Raw genomic sequence first — 20,040 nt, 5'->3', positions numbered from 1 at the left:
TGGGTCCTCCTCTTCCCACCATGTTTTTCTTGCCACTGCTGCCTCCACCAACCAACCCAGCCTTCTGTTATTTTTCAGACAAGGGGAAAGGAAGAATTAACGTAGCTAAACAGATGCACTCTACAGTCATAGGAGTCTGGAAAACATGCTCCTTACCGGTGAGTTTTGGTTCTCTGGCCCACAAACCCCAAGTCAAAGTACTTTGGCCATCACCTCAGAATTAGTTTGACACTCCTACTCTAAGTTATAATTATTGGGTTTTTCTAGAGAGGTCCTCAACAGTTCCCTTCTGAACTCAAAGGAGTCCCCATATCTTAACCATTCCCCACATTTATTTTTCAGCATAGGTCTACACTTAAAAATTAGATCAACCTAGCTATATTGCTCAGGGCTGTGAAAAATTTTGTGTGACGTAGACAGGTTGACCTAACTCCCCCGTGTAGACGCAACAATTCTTCCATCAACCTATCTGCTGCCTGGATGGATTACCTACATCAATGGAAAAACCCCTTCCATAAAGGTAGGAAGGGTCTACATTAGAGCGACACAGCTGCAGCGCCTTAGCTGTGCTGCTGTAGTGTAGACATACTTAATTCATATGAGGCTATGGCCATTAGCTGGATGAAACTCTCTGCATCCCATCAGCACTGATCTTTGATTTGCAAGATGGTCCCCCTGAGCCTCTGCTAGCACAGGAGCAGGGTGTGACTGTACATCCCTTCCACTCAGTTCTTGTCCATGTTCACTAGTAATTTCCTGTGAATCTGGGAGGACTGCAGCTCAGGCTGCAACAAGTGTGGGGAGAAAACTCCTAGTCTGCCTTTAGACAGACAGTCCCATGAAGGACAGACTCCAGAAACCCTTTTCTTTACTACCTCTTAAACCTCTACAGTGGTTTCAGCTCTTTCAAACAGAGAGAGACAGTCCCAAAACCACAGGGTTTGTAGTAAATCAAGTTTACTGGAGAGGGGAGGGGAGGGGAAAAGAGATTGATTAAAACAAAAGAAACAGTCTGCATAAAATAGCTAGTCTTCAACCAGGCAAAAGCCAACTTGGGTCACTACTGGAAATCAGAAGCACCTTACACTTCTCATCTCCCTGGAGTCCCTCAGTACCACTGCTCAGGTTACTCTGATCTGTTCACTGTGATCTCCCCTAAGACTTAAACATTATGTGTTTCCTAAATTCATTCAGGATCATGTTCACTGCTTTGGACCAATTCTTTTGGTTCCTGTTTATCCTGTAAGAACTTTTACAGTTTGGAGCCTTTTGAACATGTACACACACAATAGAGTCTCCCAGCCCAACTCCAACATCTCATTTACAAGGATAGTTTCCCATACTCCTAAAGGCCATGCTTTCACATGCTGAGTGTCTTGACTGGAGGTGCCAATCTAAACCTAACTCAATCTGTCTTTAAAGAGACAGGTTGTATTGTTTTATAAGTCACCCTTCACTTTATTGTACTCTATCAGCTATGAAGCACTTTCAAATTAATATTGATCTGTCACAGAAGATACCAAGCTAGAGGCCAAGTGAAGCACTGCATGGCAACACATTCCAATCCTACTAGATTACCAGGCTCCAAGAATATTAACTTTTTTGTAACTCCTGTTGAAAAGGTTCATTGTTAAAACTAAAGTAATTTTGGAAACAACTTCCGAATATCTAAAACATCTAGAATTGCAGCTACTATTCAAAATTTAATTTCTCATCATATTGAGGTCTAATTTAATGGAAAAGGAAGTATTTGAAAATGAAAAGAATTATGCAGAGTTAGGACTAGCTGTTGTCCTGATCTCAGTTCTAAAAGGGCTTTCAAGAGACAACTATAGAAGGAAATTAATGCCTTACTGTTACTTATCACTGACTACAGTGATTAATAATCCAAGCTCCAGAGACACATGCTAAACTTTAAGGGAAAAATTCAGTCGGAACCTTACTGGATGCATCCAGTACAGAATTTGTTTACTTACCTTTATTAGCAAAGTGACATTTAAAAAAAAAAATACTTACAACATCCCAACTCGCTCTTAAAAAACACAAAACTGGTGGGGTTGCAGTAACAGACTGTATCACTGCATGCTAAAACAATTCTCTCTCAAGTCATGTTGAACAGTAACTTGATGAAAAGGGGAGTGTTGAAAATGCTGTCTTACCATGCTGATGATATTAAACATTTAAATACTGTTGCAGTGTATTAAACACTCAGTGATCAGTGCAATGGCTACAAAGCTACTTCCACACAATGTGAATTTCACATCATACTTCTAACAAGTTATTGCTGGCTGACAAGTATGACCAGCAGCACTGTAAATATGCTACTAGAACTACTGATTGTAGAAATAGAGGGAGAAAGACACACATCTTGGAACAATTTATTATTTTCTTCATTTAAAATACCCACATGGGCAGGGAGAAAAAGTGCCTACAGCTGGGATAGGAGTCTAACAGTTACTTTAAATAACAATCCATTCAGAAAACTATAACTGTCTACCAACACAGCCAGTCCACACATAAAAGAATTAGGTCAGTTGTTAAAAGACTAAAATACATGCCACCCCACTCCCAAGATCCCTGTGCCCTTAAGTGTCCTTCCCAAAAGCTCTAGCAAAGAAAGAGGCTTTGCAGTTCACGCTGAAGGTCAACAGAGATTTGGGTTATTTTGGAGAAAGGCAGGCAGTAAACTCCAAAGATGCGGTTATGAAATACACCCTACTAACATCCTACCACTTTCAACAAGTGCCTTCACAACTATGGCAGTAATGGACGGGAGAGAGAGAGAGAGAGAGAGAGAGAGAGTCTGCCAGACAGGCAGGTCTGAAAATGGTTAGTGCTCTACAGGTCCAACACCACTTTAAATTTCACCTGGAAACGAAAAGCCTGCCTGTGAAGATCCCTGACTCCTGATGTTATATGCTCACAGCGAGACACTGCATTTAACAAGCAGGCTGCTACAAGGGGAAAAAACAAAAACCAAGCAAGCTGCAACATCCTGCACTGAACTTTGGTATCTAATTAGACTTAACATTTAGTTTTGTGCAGAGTGTACTGCGGTATTCTAATCCTAAGGTGATAAAAGGCATGGATCGCCGTTGCAAGGTCTGTATCCAAATGGATGACCATCTCTGACCATCAGCGGATTGAAAAAAGCCATTCAGGTCATTGCTGTTATATGACAGTTTAAGCAGATAAGGAGCTAACACAGTTGATCAACAGCAAAAGAGGAACAATTATCTCAATATTCCCCCCTCTGCAGCCTCTCAAACGAAAACGAACAAAGACACCTATATGGAGCTCCATCCAGTCCTGTGAAGGTCATCAGGTGGGTCAATATGTCCTAATCATTAGGGACTTTTCAGTCCGTCCTTGCAATACAGTGTACTATGTAAGTAACATATGAATGAATAGACATTATCTTTAGCTGACTGAAAACCAAATGTACATTTATTCAGTCTTGGAACAATACTTACTCTCTTCTGGGTCCTCGCTGGCTTGGGAGTTACTAGGGAGAGCCTGAACAGCAGCCCGGGATTCAGGAGTTGATTCAAGGGGCCCTATTCGGCTATCCCTTTGTTGCTCCCATTCCGGATTGAAACCTCCGTCATCCATGTCAGCATCTTCATTCTGAGTCTGGTTCGGTGTGGCTCAAGGGAAGAAAACAATAGTATAAAACCTATTTCAAAAGTGTTTCTCATACACAGACACTCCTGTTAATACAGTCAGACACATGGGGTAACTGTCCTCCTCTAGTCGGCACTGGTGAGACCTCAGCTGAAGTACTGTGTCCAAGGTTAGGTGCCACACGTTAGGAAAGATATGGACAAACTGGAGAGAGTCCAGAGGAAAGCAACAAAAATGATGAAAGGTTTAGAAAACCTGACCTATGAGGAAAGGTTAAAAAGACTGGGATGTGTTTAGTCTGGAGAAAAGATGACTGAAAGGAGGGACCTTCAAATATGTTAAAAACTGTTATAAAGAGGACTGTGATCAATTGTTCTCCATGTCCACTGAACCCAAGACAAGAAGTAACGGATTTAATCTGCCACAAGGGAAATTTTAGGTTATATATTTGGAAAAACTTTCTAACTATAAAGATACTTAAGCTCTGGAATAGGCTTCCAAGGGAGGTTTTGGAATCCCTATCACTGGAGGTTATCTAACCTGTTTAAAAAAAAAAACAAAAAACAAAAAAACCCACCACACCTGTCAGGGATGGTCTAGGTTTACTTGGTCCTTCCACAGCATAGGGGCCTGGACTTGATTTTTCAAGGTCCTTTCCAGCCCTTTTCTAACATAAGAATGGCCATAGTGGGGCAGACCAGGATCCTGTCTTCTAATAGTGGCTGATGCCAGATGTGTTAGAGGAAATGAACAGAACAGGGCAATTTATCAAGAGATCCAGTTCCATCTTCTGGTGGTCAGAGGTTTTGGACACCCAGAGCACGGGGTTGCATCCCTGACAATCTTGGCTAACAGCCATTGACGGATTTATTCTCCGTGAATTTGCCTAATTCTTTACTAAGCCCAGTTCTACTTTTGGCCTTCATAACATCCCCTAGCAACAAGTTCCTATGTTGTGTGAAGAACACTTCCTTATGTTAGTTTTAAAACTGCTGCATATTAATTTCATTGGGTGACCCCTGGTTCTTATGCTATGTGAAGAAACAAACAACACTGTCATTCATTTTCTCCACACCAGTCATGATTTTACAGACCTCTATCATATCCCTGCTTAGTTATCTCTTTTCTGAACTAAAAAGTCCCAGTTTTTTTAATCTCTCCTCAGATGGAAACTAATAATTTTTGCTGCCTTTCTCTGTACTTTTTCCAAAGTAATGTATCTTTTTGAGATGGGGTGACGTGAATGGCAGGCAGTATTCAATGTATGGGCATGCCATGGATTTATATAGTGACATTAAGATATTTTCTGTCTTATTATCTATCCCTTTTCTAATGGTTCCAAACATTTTGTTTGCTTTTTTGACTGTTGCTTCACATTGAGCTGATGTTTTTAGAGAACTATCTACAATGACTCCAAGATCTCTTTCTTGAGTGGCAACAGCTGACTTAGACAAAGTCATTTTATATGTATAGTTGGTATTGTGTTTTCCAGTGTGCATTACTCTGCACTTAACAGTGAATTTCATCTGCCATTTTTGTTGCCCAGTCACCCAGTTTTGTGCAATCCCTTTGTAACTTTTCTCAGTCAACTTTGGACTTAACTATTCTGAGTACGTTTGTATCATCTGCAAATGTTGCCACCTCACCGTTTACCCCTTTTCCAGATCATTTATGAATATGTTGAAAAGAACTGGCGGCAGTTCAAATCCTTGGGGGAGGGGGGGGTCTACTATTTACTGTGAAAACCGATCATTTATTCCTACTCTTTGTTTCCTATCGATTAACCAGTTACAGTGAGATTGTTGATGCAATATGATGTTACAGCAAAATGTCATCCCATTATATCATGATCTGACATGACAACATGAGGACATTTTGTCAGCAGAATGTCTTTGAATCTCTCCAGTGAGACAACAGCTCTATGCCACATGCTCACTGGATGGGAGCCCTTAGAAAAGGGAAGAAAGCAGAACCACTCAGTGTTGTACAGAAATCTGTGAACAGACTATCAGGAAACCTGATCAAATCCTGCCCTTTCAATGTGGCCTTATTCTTTAAAATCTCATTTTATAAACTTTGCCTTTTCCTGCACACGGATGTTGCCTTACCACAACTATCCTCTGCACTGAGCTGAGCTCAGTACAGGAACTCCTCACTTAACATTGTAGTTATGGTCCTGAAAAATGCGACTTTAAGCGAAACGATGTTAAGCGAATCCAATTTCCCCATAAGACTTAATGTAAATGAGGAGGTTAGGTTCCAGGGAAATTTTTTCACCAGACAAAAGACTTATAGATACACACACACACACACACACACACACACACACACACACACACACACTAAGTTTTAAACAAACAATTTAATACTGATACACAGTGATGATATTTGTGAAGTTTGGTTGAGGTGGAGGAGTCAGAGGTGGGATATTTCCCAGGGAATGCCTTACTACTAAATGATGAACTAGCAATTGGCTGAGCTCTCAAGGGTTAACTCTCACACTCTACAAGGCAGCAGGAAAGGAGGGAGGGCAGACAGAGACACACACCCTGTGTGTGTTTCAGAGTTAGAGATGTGCATTTCCCCTTTAAGCATGAAGAGTGGGGTCAGAAATACACTGCCTTGTTAATTAGATCAAGAAGCTGAGACCCGACCACAGCTGCTGCTGCCTAAGGCAGCAGCTCCCTCATCTGTGTGTGCCCCCTGCTCTATGGAAAATTGGATAAGCAGGGTGCAGGAGCAGGGGGGAAGGGGACACCTTGACATTAGCCTCCCTCTTCTTCCCCTCCCCCCCACGGCAAGCAGGAGTCTCGGGGAGCAGCTCCAAGGCAGAGGGCAGAAGCAGCACATAGCAGTGGGGGGAGGGACAGCTGAACTACCGGCAATTGATAGCCTGCTGAGCAGCTGCTGCACAGGGAATTTAAGGGAGCAGGGAGCTGATGGGGGGCTGCCGATCCTCCCTGGTTCCAAGTCCCCACCAGCTCGCTGCTCTCCCTGCAAGCAGTGGACAAAGCAGGTGGCTGCCAAACGACATTATAAGGGAGCATTGCACAACTTTAAACGAGCAGGTTCCCTAATTGATCAGCAACGTAACCATGTTAACTGGGACAACTTTAAGTGAAGAGTTCCTGTACTTGTTGAGACAAGTCTCAAATAGAAACCAAGAGTTCCATTATAATGAATAGCTGCAAAAATATTAATTGCATATTAACTGAACATCATTTGCAGTCAAGACAGATTATTTCTAGCAGGGCTTTCACTCTGAGGGAGTGGAGAACCACTTGTTGCCCGGTCTGTGCAAAAAGTGCGTTTAAAAAGCTCCATCTGAAAGCAGGGACAGTTCTCTGTGAAGATGTTCTATAGTAAGAAAACATGCAAAAGAAATCCTCACCTTGTTTATCATAAGTGGAGCTTTTGGAAGCTTTCCGTTGGGCTTCCGGGTCTTCCTCAGCCATGTTCACTAGCCATATCATCGTTGCTGTTGAAGAAAACAGGTTGGTCAACATGTATCAGCAGACAAACTGTGGTGTCAGCATTGGGCTATCGTTTCTCTACTACTTTTTTTTGCTGCAACTATCTTCTGTCACAGGCAGTTTTTACTTCCTTTTAAAATACTTAAGGGCATACTAATAGATGGGATTAAGTCAGTTTCAGCTAGAACACATCTTCTAGATCTGACTGGATACAGACTGGTCATAATAAATGTTATAAAAATTATAACAGTCAAGTTGTAGCTGCCTTAGATACACAGTTTCCCTTTAAGAGTACACATTGAAAAACTGAACTGAACTGATGATTCTCCTCCTACTCTCCTGTACAGAAGCAACCAGATTTTCGTTTGGAAGCATAATGACTGGTATTGAAGTAGCACCAGTTTACACAGGCAGTGCTGGTAACTGTATCTATAGAAGTTATTTTTCTTTTTTAAAGGCTGGTCACTTCTCCTATTCTTTTACAATTCAATTGTATTCAATTTAAGTTGTTTATTTTTAGTTCAAGTTTGCTGTTTCCCAGCCCTAACTTCCACTTCTTGGGCATATAGAAGGGCTGAGCCAGCTATGGGTGGATGTTACCAGTACAACAGAACTAAGATTGTGACAGATAAGTCAATCCTCACTCCACCCAACTCTCTCCCCCCACCACCTTTCTCTCCTAAGCAGCCAACTGGAGTCTACAACATAAAGACATTTCTACTGTGCTTGACATTTTAATACGTTTTCTGAATCAACATATTTGCTAGGTTTTCAGGACATCATAGTATCCCAAAGCTAGTATGTATGGAAAATGTCAGTGGTGGATACCTTAACAAATCAGATCTCCAAGTAACAATCTGTCTGATGAGTTGGACATCACCACATACGCCCATCCTTCTATATCTGAGATGGCAATATCCAGGCAATAAATTGCCTTTATCATGCACTTCTGGCCAGCTTTTAAAACACTGATCTTTAATGTTAATTTTTTTTTATTTTGGATAAAAACACTGCAATTCCCCTTAAACAACTAGATTCTTCCGTTCAATGTCAAAATATTTTGGATTTTTTATAGCTTGCCTTCTGTAGAGCCTTTCAGATGATCTCAAACAGTTCCCCCCCCCCACCAAACGAGCCTCACAACACCCCTGCGAGATAGGTATTGGCCCCATTTTGTACAAGACAACTGAGGCAGGGAGATGATCAGATAGCGAGTTAATGTCAGAGCTAGGAAAAAGACAACTCCTGACTCCCTGTCATCCCACAAGACCAGAGTCCCTCTCCCAGTTGTAAGGTCTTACCCAGTTGGCTTTCTTGTAGTGTTAAAATACATAAGCAGTTTAACCAGATGTTCTGAATTTATCCAGTCTGAATGAACAGTGCTTAAAAAGCTTTATACACTCCCAATAGCCAGAAATCAATATGCAAGATAAGCAGAAATCCCCAATAGTGAGCTCCATGGGTGATGCCCTGGTGAGAAGACCAGCTGCTGGTAAGGGAGAGGATGCTGGCATTACCATAGTGGACCTCACTAGGGGGCTCAGGTTTTTTTAATCAGCTTCCGACTGCTGGGTACCTGATTAGTCTAAAATATGGCTGCTGGAAGGTGAAATAACTCTCTTTCCACTATCCCCGAGACTCTTAGCTGCTGGAGGCGAAAGTGTGTGTCTGATACTTTATCCTCACCGGGCATTTTAGTTTCAGCTCTCCTCCTCTTTCATCCCAGAGTTTTCCTGAGCAGCAGCAAAGTAAAATTTGTTGATTCTTGACAAATTCACTGCTGCTCCCAGGATTATGAACAGCAGCAGTGAAACTGATCAGATTTGTGCTAGTTTTACATTGCTGCTGCTTACTAGAGCTGGACAAATAACTGGATTTTTTTTTTTTTTTTTTAAGCTGTACTTGAGCCAAATCTAAAAATTTGGAAAAAATGTTGGCGAATTTCAACCCAAAAAGGTCTCGTTTCCAGGCATTTTTAAAGGCCAGATTCACAAAACTGCCGGAGGTAGTTGTGGTCCTTACCTTATAACTTTTAGCTCAATGGTTAAGACATTTACCCAGTATGGGGGGGATCTGGGCTCAATTCCCCCATTTGCCTGATATGGAGCCAGGACTTGAACTTGTGTCTTCCCCCACTCTCAGGAGAGTGCCTGGACTATAGAACATCCTGGGACAGGTTTCTCTCCTATTGAAGCTATCCCACTTTGTATAAAATACTTGAATAGTTATTGGAACATAGAGAGAAAGTAAGAACCACTCTATAGCTCAGTGGTTAGGGCACTCACCTGGGATGTGGGAAACCCAAGTTCAAATCTTTGCCCCAATGCATAATTATGTATACAAGGTAGAACAGTTTCAACAGGAGAGACTGAGAAAGATCATAACATAATATCCCAGAATACACCAAAATATAGCCCAGTGATTAGATGCGGGGAGGAGACTACCCCCAAGGTCAAGTCCCTGCTCCATATCAGCTGGGGGAAGGATTGAATTAGGTCTTGCACTTACTGGGTGAGTGCTCTAAGCGCTGAACTAAAAGTTACAAGGTGGGCACACGCCCTGACCCCACACATATGCTTTGTGAATATAGCCTAAACATGTTTTTGGGTTAAAACTAGTCTGCAGATTTGTGTCAAAACTGCAAATAATTTCAGGTCGACAAACTATGAGCAACACCAGAAGCAGACAAACAGAGAACACAGAAGCAGTTCACATTTAATAAGGTATTCCTTGCAACCATAAGCTAGAAACATAATTTTTAAAAGTCTGAAAAAAATTGCTTTCTTGCAGGAATACATGGGATAGGATCCCCTCGCTCACTAGCATGAGCTTCCCCCTTCTCTGTGGCGAGTAGATTGTTTAAACCCTGCAAATGGATAAATATTTCTAAATAGAAACAAAGCCTATCCTAAGCGTGCTAGAGTCACATTCTACTGATGCTGTTTTGGCCAGACCAAGATCCTTTATCATTTTTTTCCCATTTTAATTTAAAAAGAACAATGTGTGCTGTTTTTATCTTGGAATATCTTATAAAGAACATATTTCAGGTTTCTGAGTAAATAGCAAATTAAGAATTGAGGCCCAAGGAAATGAAATGTGATCTCCAGCTGCGCATACAACAGAACATATTAAAGCAAAGAAAGCCAATGGGGTGATTACATCTCCTTTCCTCAAGGTCAGGCAAGAGATTAAAAATCTAAAAGCTTTAACGAAATATACTTACAGGAATAAATAAGTGCTGGGAAGAGTGTTTCATTTCTCTCTTGAGCTGTTTCAACCAACATACGAAGAGGACCTTTAGGACATAGGACAGCAACCAGATCTGACATGGAGAGCACACAGAAAAGATCCTGTACTACAGTATTACAGACTTGGTTTTTAAAAAGTTTTTATGTGAGAGTGGCTGCAGGGATTGGTAATGGGATACCCTCTAGGATGCTGCCTGGAATATAGACCAGGTTAATGAGTTTGTCCCAGTCCTGTTTTCAGTGATAAGATACAAGTCCAGTGGATGTAGATATTGGAGGTAAATAGAGTTGATAGTTTATTATATCTAAATTATGTGGCAGGGACCCACCCCCTGTCAAGCCCTCTCTCCCATTCACTATATCCCTCAATTCTACTGCCACTTTTAATGTCTGGCATACAGAGGTGTCTGTGCATGCCCCACACTTGCTCACTGTAGGAGGTGCAAGAGTGGAAGACTGACTGGTCAGAAGTCTGGGCCTTTGGCATAAACACATATGTTTTCCATGTTTAACTTCTATGATGTGCAAGTGCATGGTTCTCTTTGGTTCCTTCATGTTCCCCTCTACCCATTTTAGGTACTTAGCTGACCCCACCCCCAATCACTGCAGTAATTGAGTGCTTCTTTAATGTATTTATCCCCACACCACCCTTATGAAGCAGGGCGGTATTATTATTCCTGCTTCACAGACTGAGAATTTAGGCACACATGCTGAGTGACATGCCCTTGGTCACGCAAACTCTGTGGAAGTGAACCCAGGTATCCTGAGTCCCAAAACAGTGCCATAAGCCACTGAGCCATCCCTGCTGGCTCCAGTCATCAGGGCACAACCTGACCTCCACAGCGAGAAGAGCCCTACTCCCAAGAACTTTAGGAGTAAAGACGCTTATAACTCTGTGGCCAGCTGGACTTAAACCTTGCAGCAGGGCTCCCTGGTTTCTCCAAGAAACTGGAAATTAAGGCAAATTCAGATAAACTCAAATATTGGGAATTTTAATGAATTAAATAAGAATGCAAATACAGTGGAGTTGCATCTTACGCGGGGGTTAGGTTCTAAAGTCAGCGTGTAAGGCTAAAATCGTGTATAGGCAAAATTACCCTTGAAAATCCCTTCAATCGCCCATAAAGTACAGTATACTGTACATGGTTTTGTGTATACAACCCTGTACAGTAATATGCATAAATGTATAATGTATACAGTAATGTACAGTATATAATAAAGAGTACAAATGCAAAATATAATTTTACAGTACTGTATTTTTAATTACAGGGGGTCATCGGGGCTTGATGTCGATCCAGGAGACAAAGGTGACAGAGCTTGGGTGACGGAGAGCGAGTCGTAGACGAAGTGGTTCGCTCTGGTTCAGCTCGAGAAGTTGACTGCGTAGACTCATCTGACGCTGGTGGTTTTTCCTTGAAAAAACATGGTGATCGGCAACTGTCGCTGTTGTCTCTTGAGCTGCTCAAACATTTCTTGATACAGTCTCAAATCGTCCGTAATACATGCGATTTTGAGGCTTTGTTCCATAGAGGGATCATATTCAGAAATTAAATCATTCTTCACTGACAGATGCAGGTTCACCAGTAGTCTGCACTTTTTGAGATTGAAGAGGTTCCTAAAATTGTTAAGCCAAACTTGGCTGGCTTTGAATTCCTTCTCATCAGAAGGCTGTCCCTCTTCAGTGGAGGTTTGAATAGCACGTAGAGGCTAAGAGCCTTTTCTCGCAACGTTGCCATCGATAGGCACACGTTTATGTTTCATGTCTTCCAGCCATAAGTTTAATGCCTTTTCAGTCTTCACTAAAGTCTTAGGTTTCAGAGTAGCAGCCGTGTTAGTCTGTATTCGCAAAAAGAAAAGGAGTACTTGTGGCACCTTAGAGACTAACAAATTTATTAGAGCATAAGCTTTCGTGAGCTACAGCTCACTTCATCGGATGCATTAAGACTAAAGTCTTATCACACACCTGGCTCGTCACCTTAGCAGTTATTGGAGCACTTGATGCCACAGCTTGATGAATCTCTCTCTCTAATCTTGATGGCACGGATGCTAGATTTGTTGCAGCCATATTTACGTGCCATGCTGGAGACCGACATACCGTCTCTCAATAAGTCCAGCACAGCCAACTTTTCCTCCAGCGTTGGAACAGATCGCTGTTTCTTTGGTTGAGCACCAGATGAAGTAATTGGCTTGCATTAGTTGTATGAAAAATATGCATCTTTAAACACTAGAGTCACACTCTGCACAGCGACATGCTTACACTATGAGAAGCACGCGGGAACTGAGACCGACTGAGGGAACAGCAGATTCACATCTCCCATCTCATGCTCACTCTGGAGCATATGCTCACTGACTGGAATGGTGGGCAGAATCGCCTGCACTATTTACAGGTATCTTGTTATGTTTTTTTTTTTTTGCCGAGCGCGTATAGTTGAATTTGCGCAAGTTAAATGCGTGTATGATGTGACTCACCTGTACACTAATTAACATATCTCTGGAGCTATTCTGACATTACTTTTAACAAGATATTACTTTTAACGTTTTTCATGCTGTCCCCAAACTATTGTTCTTCAGCATGCTGTATATTTTTAAAACTCAGACCACCTAGTTTCATCACAGAAGCTGGTAGAGGCACGCTTGGGATTTTGATGACTGGGCAGTAAACAACGCAGCATCTGACAATTTTGGCAACCAGGAAAGCTGAAGCTTTGTGTACTGGGGAGGTTGTGAATTCCTCTCCCTCCCTTGTAGGCAGGGATGGGTGTAACTTCAAATTTGAAACAGGATTTCATTCCAAATTCCTCATTCCACACCCTTGCTGCCGCACTGCACTCCATCACAATACCTATGGAATATCCACCTCAGCACTGGGGGATAAGCACTCCATCTCGAGGTTTCTGCTAAAATCATAATAAATGGACAACTCTGAAACCTAATGAGGACATTGTTGATGTTTGGATTGTTAACAGTCCATTGTGCACACATTGTAAAACATCTGGTAGATCAATAAATCAATACCATAATTACTTTATGATAACGGGAGTCCTTTGAGATGCATGGTCCCTATGGCTATTCACTGCTCCCACAACCAGAAATTCTTCAATAGCAGTGTCTGTTGGTCCACACCAACACATTGTGTCTCCTCGTGCTGCAAACGGAGGGTGAGAGGGGTGGGTCAAACTGCCTCTCCAATTCCGACTCTGCTGTGAATCACATGAAAATCCAAAGCAGAAGGGAAGGAAGGTGGATTGTGAAAAACCATAGGAACCACACATTTCAAAAGAACTCCTGTTACTATAATGTAAGCAACTTCCCTTTCTTTGAGTGCTAGTCTCTATGGGTATTCACCATGAGGGACTCCCAAGCAATGCCTATTGAGAAGGCAAGTGCGAGGAAGAGCTTTGCACCATGGACAGCGTGCAATGGAGGCTGCGGGAGGCTAAGCCTCCCCAAACCACAACAGGGAGGAGGAGGGGGAAGCAGTGAGTGGGGGCAGGGCCTCACGGGGGGAAAGAGGCGGCACAGTGGGGGCAAGGCTGCAGGTGGAAGGGGCCCAGACTCTCAGCCCCAGCCAGAGCCAAGAGCTGCATGCAGTACCAGCCAAGGCTGAGAGCTTGAACGAGCTCTTAGCCCCCATCCTCATAGCTCTGACTGAGCCCCAACCCAACCCACCCCACCCTCTGGTCAGGGCCGTGGGGGCGGGGGGGCTGAGAGCAGCAAGCGGGGGTGTAGCCTTGGAGGGAAGAGGCAGGGCTGGGGGCTAGCCTCCTCAGGGGGAAGCTTCAACCACCACCCATGTTTTGCACCACAGTTAGCAGGATTGCAGAAACGAAGGAAGCATCCTCAGCTGAGGCTTGAATCAGGGAATTAGTGCCTGGTAACATGCCCCAAAAAAGAGCCAATCTGCCAGTCTATAGATTTCCAAGAGTGGGACTCCTTGAAAGGATGCCACCGAGGCAGCTTGCACTCTGGTAGAGTGAGCCCTGACAGACTGGGAAGGAGGGGCTACTGTCCTCTCATAGCAGAGAAAGATACAGCTGGAAATCTATTCTGAGAGTCCCTGGAAAGACATCGCCTCTCCCTTCATCCTCTCAGATATGGAGACAAATAGTCATGGAGATCTTCTAAAGTGCTTTGTCCTGTCCAGACTGCATGCCCCCAGGGCTCCAACATTCCGTTTCCTGCCTCTATATCCTCTAGGTCTTCAGTTAACAAGAAAAAAAAAAGTGAAGTGGAGTGTCCAGTTCAAGTGAAAGTCAGATGGAACCTCAAGGATGAATTCGCAGTCCAGTCTGAGGGATACTCTGTCCCTGTGAAAGACAATATAAGGCAAGGGCCCTGAGGGCCCCTAAGCTCAACTACTCTCTTGGCTGAGGTGATGCTGTGAGGATGGCTATCTTCATTGATAAAAGTAAGAGGCAGCAGGAAGCCAAGAGTTCAAAGGGCAGTTTCATGAATTGGGAAAGCTGTAGGTTCAGGTTCCAAAAAGAGTAGGTCTTGATACCAGTGGGAACATTCAGATGGTGCCTTTTAAGAACTTGACTGTTGTGGAATGGGTGAAAACCCTCTACCGGAGAATAAAAGGCATTGATAGCTGCTAAACAAACCCTTAATTTACTAATGGATAGGCCTGTGACTTCAAATGAGAGGAGACAGTCCAGGATAAGAGGAATGCCAGATACCACAGGGAGAACCACTCCCATTTAGCAGTGTAACACTTTCCCACAGGTTTTTAGCTTTTGAAAACGATGAACAGGACTTTCTTCAAGCAGGATCTCTCTAATTCTGTCATCCATCCAAAAACAGGCTGTCAGGTGAAGGGGTGCCGGTTTCGGATACCTGGTGCCGCCCTTGTTCTGTGATCATAGGTCTGGAAACGGGTACAGGTGACTGCATGGGTGGGAGGCCATCTGTAGGTCCGTAGTGAACCAGAACTGCTGGGGCTGGTCTTTTGGAGGACTCATGGTAGGAACGGAATGGGAGGGAAGGTGTACATCTACAGGTCTGACCAGTGCATAAGGAATGCATCCTCTCTGGAGCAGTTCTGTGAGCATCTAGAGAGCAATAAGTTGAGCACCTTCTGTTGTCCTGGGTTGCAAAAAGTTGGAAGATGGGGATCCCCAATGGGAAAAGATTCATTGACAGATAGAGCTCCCACTCATGAAAATGCCTGCTGAGGCTATCTGCTAGGGAATTCATTACCCCAGGCAGATGCACTGCAGAGGATGATCTGGTGCTGGATGCACCAGTTCCAGAGGTGTACCACCTCCCTGCAGAGTGATGCAAACCTTGATCCTCTCTGTGTGTTTATATACTAAAGCAGTGATCACACCGTCTGATCTTACCTGGACCTGAATGGACTGAATGAAGGGGAGGAATTGTTTGCATGCTTTGTGGACTGCTTGAAGCTTGAGTTGGTTGACCTGGTGTATGCACTTTTAAGAAATCCAGGAGCCCTGAGCTATCTGGTCACCCAGGTATGCCACCTCAGCCTCAGAGGGACACATCTGTCACGAGTGTCTTTGTGGGTGGGGCAGAAGCAAAGGGAACCCCCATCACACACAAACACTCTCTCTATTCCCATCAGGGGAGAGATGTCCAGACACTGGAAGGAAGTGCGACTCTCTTATCCAAGGAGTCTCTTTGGGACAGACCTTACTCAGCCAAACTTGGAGCCTGCATAGGTGAAGCCTGGCAAAAGGGGTCACATGGACACATGCAGCCATGTGGCCTAGAAGTACCAAACAAGACTAGACTGCCATCTGAGGACCGAGACAGAGTTGGCTACCAAGCTCTCATTGCAAAGAATCCGTACTGTGGCTACACGAGTCTATGACCGCTCCAATAATATCTATAGTCATTATGGGTGTTAAAGTGGACACTCCTGTATTTACTTGAAGTTCCAAGGAGTGGCATATGTATAGCAGGGCAGCAACTGCTATTCGTACTCCTGATACGATTGTCCCTTGAGGAGCCAGTGTTATAGACTCACAGGGTTGGTGCTATAGCCCCAGCTTTGGAACAGTCATTTGGATCTCTAAAATAACATTACAATTTAAGAGAATAGGTAAGTGGAGCGTACAGAGGTATTTTACAGAATGTGCAAGTCTCACACCGGCTGCCAACCTGCCTGCTCCCCCTTGAACAAGAGAAAGCGTGAATATTTATATATGGAGAGTTTGGAAAAAAAAATAGGATTATTAAACTTGGAAAAAAAGGAGTATTCGCAAGGATTTGACTGAGGTATTCAAAGTGATGAGCAGCATAATGAAATATGAGCAGCCCCCTTTTTCATCAAGTCCTCTGGTTCTTGTACATGGGACAATGAATGAAACTAAAAGGAAGTAAATATAAACTCAAAGGAAGTCACTGAACCATACATATCAATAAAGGTGGTCATAAGAGTATAGCAGTAGGAATACACTGCCGACCACTTGACCAGGATGGGCATTGTGAAATGCTCAGGGAGATTATAAAGGCTACATAAAAAGAAAAGCCAATAATAATGGGGGATTTCAACTATCCCCATATTGACTGGGAACACAACACCTTGGGGGATGGGATGCAGAGATAAAATCTCTGGACATCATTAATGACTGCTTCTTGGAGCAGTTAGTCCTAGAACCCTCAAGGGGAGGGGCAATTCTTGAGTTAGTCCTAAGTAGAGCACAAGATCTTGTCCAAGAGGTGAATATAACTGAACTGCTCAGTAACAGCCATCATAATGTAATTGTAGTTAACATCCTCGTAAGGGGGGGGGAGAAACCCATCACAGTAGCTTTTAACTTCAAAGAAGGGGAATTGTACAAAAATGAGGAAGCTAGTTAAACAGAAATTAAAAGGAACAGTCACAAAGAGTGAAATGCCTGCAGACAGCATGGAAATTTAAAATGTCAGAATAGAGACTCAAACTAAATGTATACCCCAAATTAAAAAAAAACAAACAAAGAAAGAGGACCAAAAAAAAGTCACCATAGCTAAGATTTCAACAATTTCCATCCCACCATCAACCTCAGCCTGGACCAGTCCACACAAGAGATCCACTTCCTGGACACTACGGTGCTAATAAGCGATGGTCACATAACCACCACCCTATATCGGAAACCTACTGACCGCTATTCCTACCTACATGCCTCTAGCTTTCATCCAGATCATACCACTCGATCCATTGTCTACAGCCAAGCGCTACGATATAACCGCATTTGCTCCAACCCCTCAGACAGAGACAAACACCTACAAGATCTCTATCATGCATTCCTACAACTACAATACCCACCTGCTGAAGTGAAGAAACAGATTGACAGAGCCAGAAGAGTACCCAGAAGTCACCTACTACAGGACAGGCCCAACAAAGAAAACAACAGAACGCCACTAGCCATCACCTTCAGCCCCCAACTAAAACCTCTCCAACGCATCATCAAGGATCTACAACCTATCCTGAAGGACGACCCATCACTCTCACAGATCTTGGGAGACAGACCAGTCCTTGCTTACAGACAGCCCCCCAATCTGAAGCAAATACTCACCAGCAACCACACACCACACAACAGAACCACTAACCCAGGAACCTATCCTTGCAACAAAGCCCGTTGCCAACTCTGTCCACATATCTATTCAGGGGATACCATCATAGGGCCTAATCACATCAGCCACACTATCAGAGGCTCGTTCACCTGCGCATCTACCAATGTGATATATGCCATCATGTGCCAGCAGTGCCCCTCTGCCATGTACATTGGCCAAACTGGACAGTCTCTACGTAAAAGAATGAATGGACATAAATCAGACGTCAAGAATTATAACATTCAAAAACCAGTTGGAGAACACTTCAATCTCTCTGGTCACTCGATCACAGATCTTAGAGTGGCTATACTTCAACAAAAAAGCTTCAAAAACAGACTCCAACGAGAGACTGCTGAATTGGAATTAATTTGCAAACTGGATACAATTAACTTAGGCTTGAATAGAGACTGGGAATGGATGAGTCATTACACAAAGTAAAACTATTTCCCCCTGGTATTTCTCCCTCCCACCCCACCCCCCACTGTTCTTCTGATATTCTTGTTAACTGCTGGAATTAGCCTACCTTGCTTGTCACCATGAAAGGTTTTCCTCCTTTCCCCCCCCTGCTGCTGGTGATGGCTTATCTTAAGTGATCACTCTCCTTACAGTATGTATGATAAACCCATTGTTTCATGTTCTCTGTGTGTGTGTATATAAATCTCTCCTCTGTTTTTTCCACCAAATGCATCCGATGAAGTGAGTTGTAGCTCACGAAAGCTTATGCTCTAATAAATTTGTTAGTCTCTAAGGTGCCACCGGTACTCCTTTTCTTTCAGCAGAATAAAAGAAGTGGTTAAGAGGCATCCTTTAAAAATTGGAAGACACATCCTACTGAAAACAGAAAGGAACATAAACTCTGGCAAGTCAAGTGTAAAAATATAATTATGCAGGCCAAAAAAGAATTTTAAGAGCAACTACCAAAAAGACACAAAAACTAACAGCAAAATTTTTTTTTTTTTTTGAAGAGCAGCAGAAGCAGGAAGCCTGACAAAAAAATCAGTGCAGCCACTGGATGATCAAGGTGCTAAAGCAGCACTTCAGGAAGACAAGGCCATTGCAGAGAAGCTAAATAAATTCTTTGCACCAGTCTTCACTGCAGAGGACATGAAGGAGATTCCCATACCTGAGCCATTCTTTTTTAGGTGACAAATCTGAGTAACTGTCCTAGTCTGAGGTGTCAATAGAAGAGGTTTTGAAACAAACTGATAAATTAAATAGTAGTAAGTCACCAGGACCAGAATGTATTCACCCAAGAGTTCTGAAGGAACTCAAATATGAAATTGCAGAACTACTACCTGTGGTATGTAACCTATTGCTTAAATCAGCTTCTAAACCAGATGACTGGAAGACAGCTAATGTAACACCAATTTTAAAAAAAAACAACTCCAGGGGTGATCCTGGCAATGGCATGCCATTAAGCCTAACTTCAGCACAAGGCCAATTGTTTGAAACTAAAATAAAAAACAGAATTATCTGACACCTAGATGAACTTGATTTGTTGGGGAAGAGTCAACACAGCTTCTGTAAAGGGAAATCATGCCTAACCAAAATATTAGAATTATTTGAGGGAGTTCAAAGCATGCGGACAAGGGTGATTCAGTTGATTAGTGTACATGGACACTAAGATTTCAGAGTAGCAGCCGTGTTAGTCTGTATCCACAAAAAGAAAAGGAGTACTTGTGGACTTTCAGAAAGCCTTTAACAAGTTCCCTCACCAAATGCTCTTAAGCAAAATAAGAAGTCATGGGATAAGAGGGAAGGTCCTCTCATGTATCAGTAACTGATTAAAGAATAGGAAACAAAGGGTAGGAATAAATTATCAGTTTTCACAATGGAGAGAAGTAAACACCAGGTCACCCAAGGATCTATGCTGGGACCTGTCCTATCCAACTTATTCATATATGATCTGGAAAAGAGGGTTTGATATAAAATTACTGAAGATAGTTAAATCCAAAGCTGATTGAGAAGAGTTACAAAAAGGATCTACCTAAACTGGGTGACTAAGCAACAAAATGGCAGATAAAATTCAATGTTGCTAAGAGCAAAGTAATGCACAATGGAAAAAATAATCTCAACTATACACACACACACACAAAGTGATAGGGTCTAAATTAGCTGTTACCACTCAAGAAAGA

General features: G+C 42.8%; 1 protein-coding gene across 5 annotated transcripts in view; it reads right to left on the bottom strand.

The window, feature by feature from the left end:
• The window catches only part of PSEN1 (presenilin 1), a 56,862-nt gene that overhangs the window by 6,652 nt on the left and 30,170 nt on the right, over window positions 1-20,040 (bottom strand). For all 5 annotated transcript variants that reach the window (XM_038405661.2, XM_038405660.2, XM_043516817.1 and 2 more), the window contains exons 7-9: window positions 10,321-10,419; window positions 7,016-7,102; window positions 3,474-3,647 (exon numbers count right to left, since the gene is read on the bottom strand). In XM_038405661.2, the coding sequence (XP_038261589.1) occupies window positions 3,474-3,647; window positions 7,016-7,102; window positions 10,321-10,419 (360 nt within the window). The remainder of the gene's footprint in view (window positions 1-3,473; window positions 3,648-7,015; window positions 7,103-10,320; window positions 10,420-20,040) is intronic.

The sequence above is a fragment of the Dermochelys coriacea genome, chromosome 6 (genome assembly GCF_009764565.3).
Source record: "Dermochelys coriacea isolate rDerCor1 chromosome 6, rDerCor1.pri.v4, whole genome shotgun sequence".
Taxonomy (NCBI): domain Eukaryota; kingdom Metazoa; phylum Chordata; order Testudines; family Dermochelyidae; genus Dermochelys; species Dermochelys coriacea.
The sequence above is the reverse complement of the archived record's forward strand: the minus strand, read 5'-3'. Positions and strand labels throughout refer to the sequence as shown.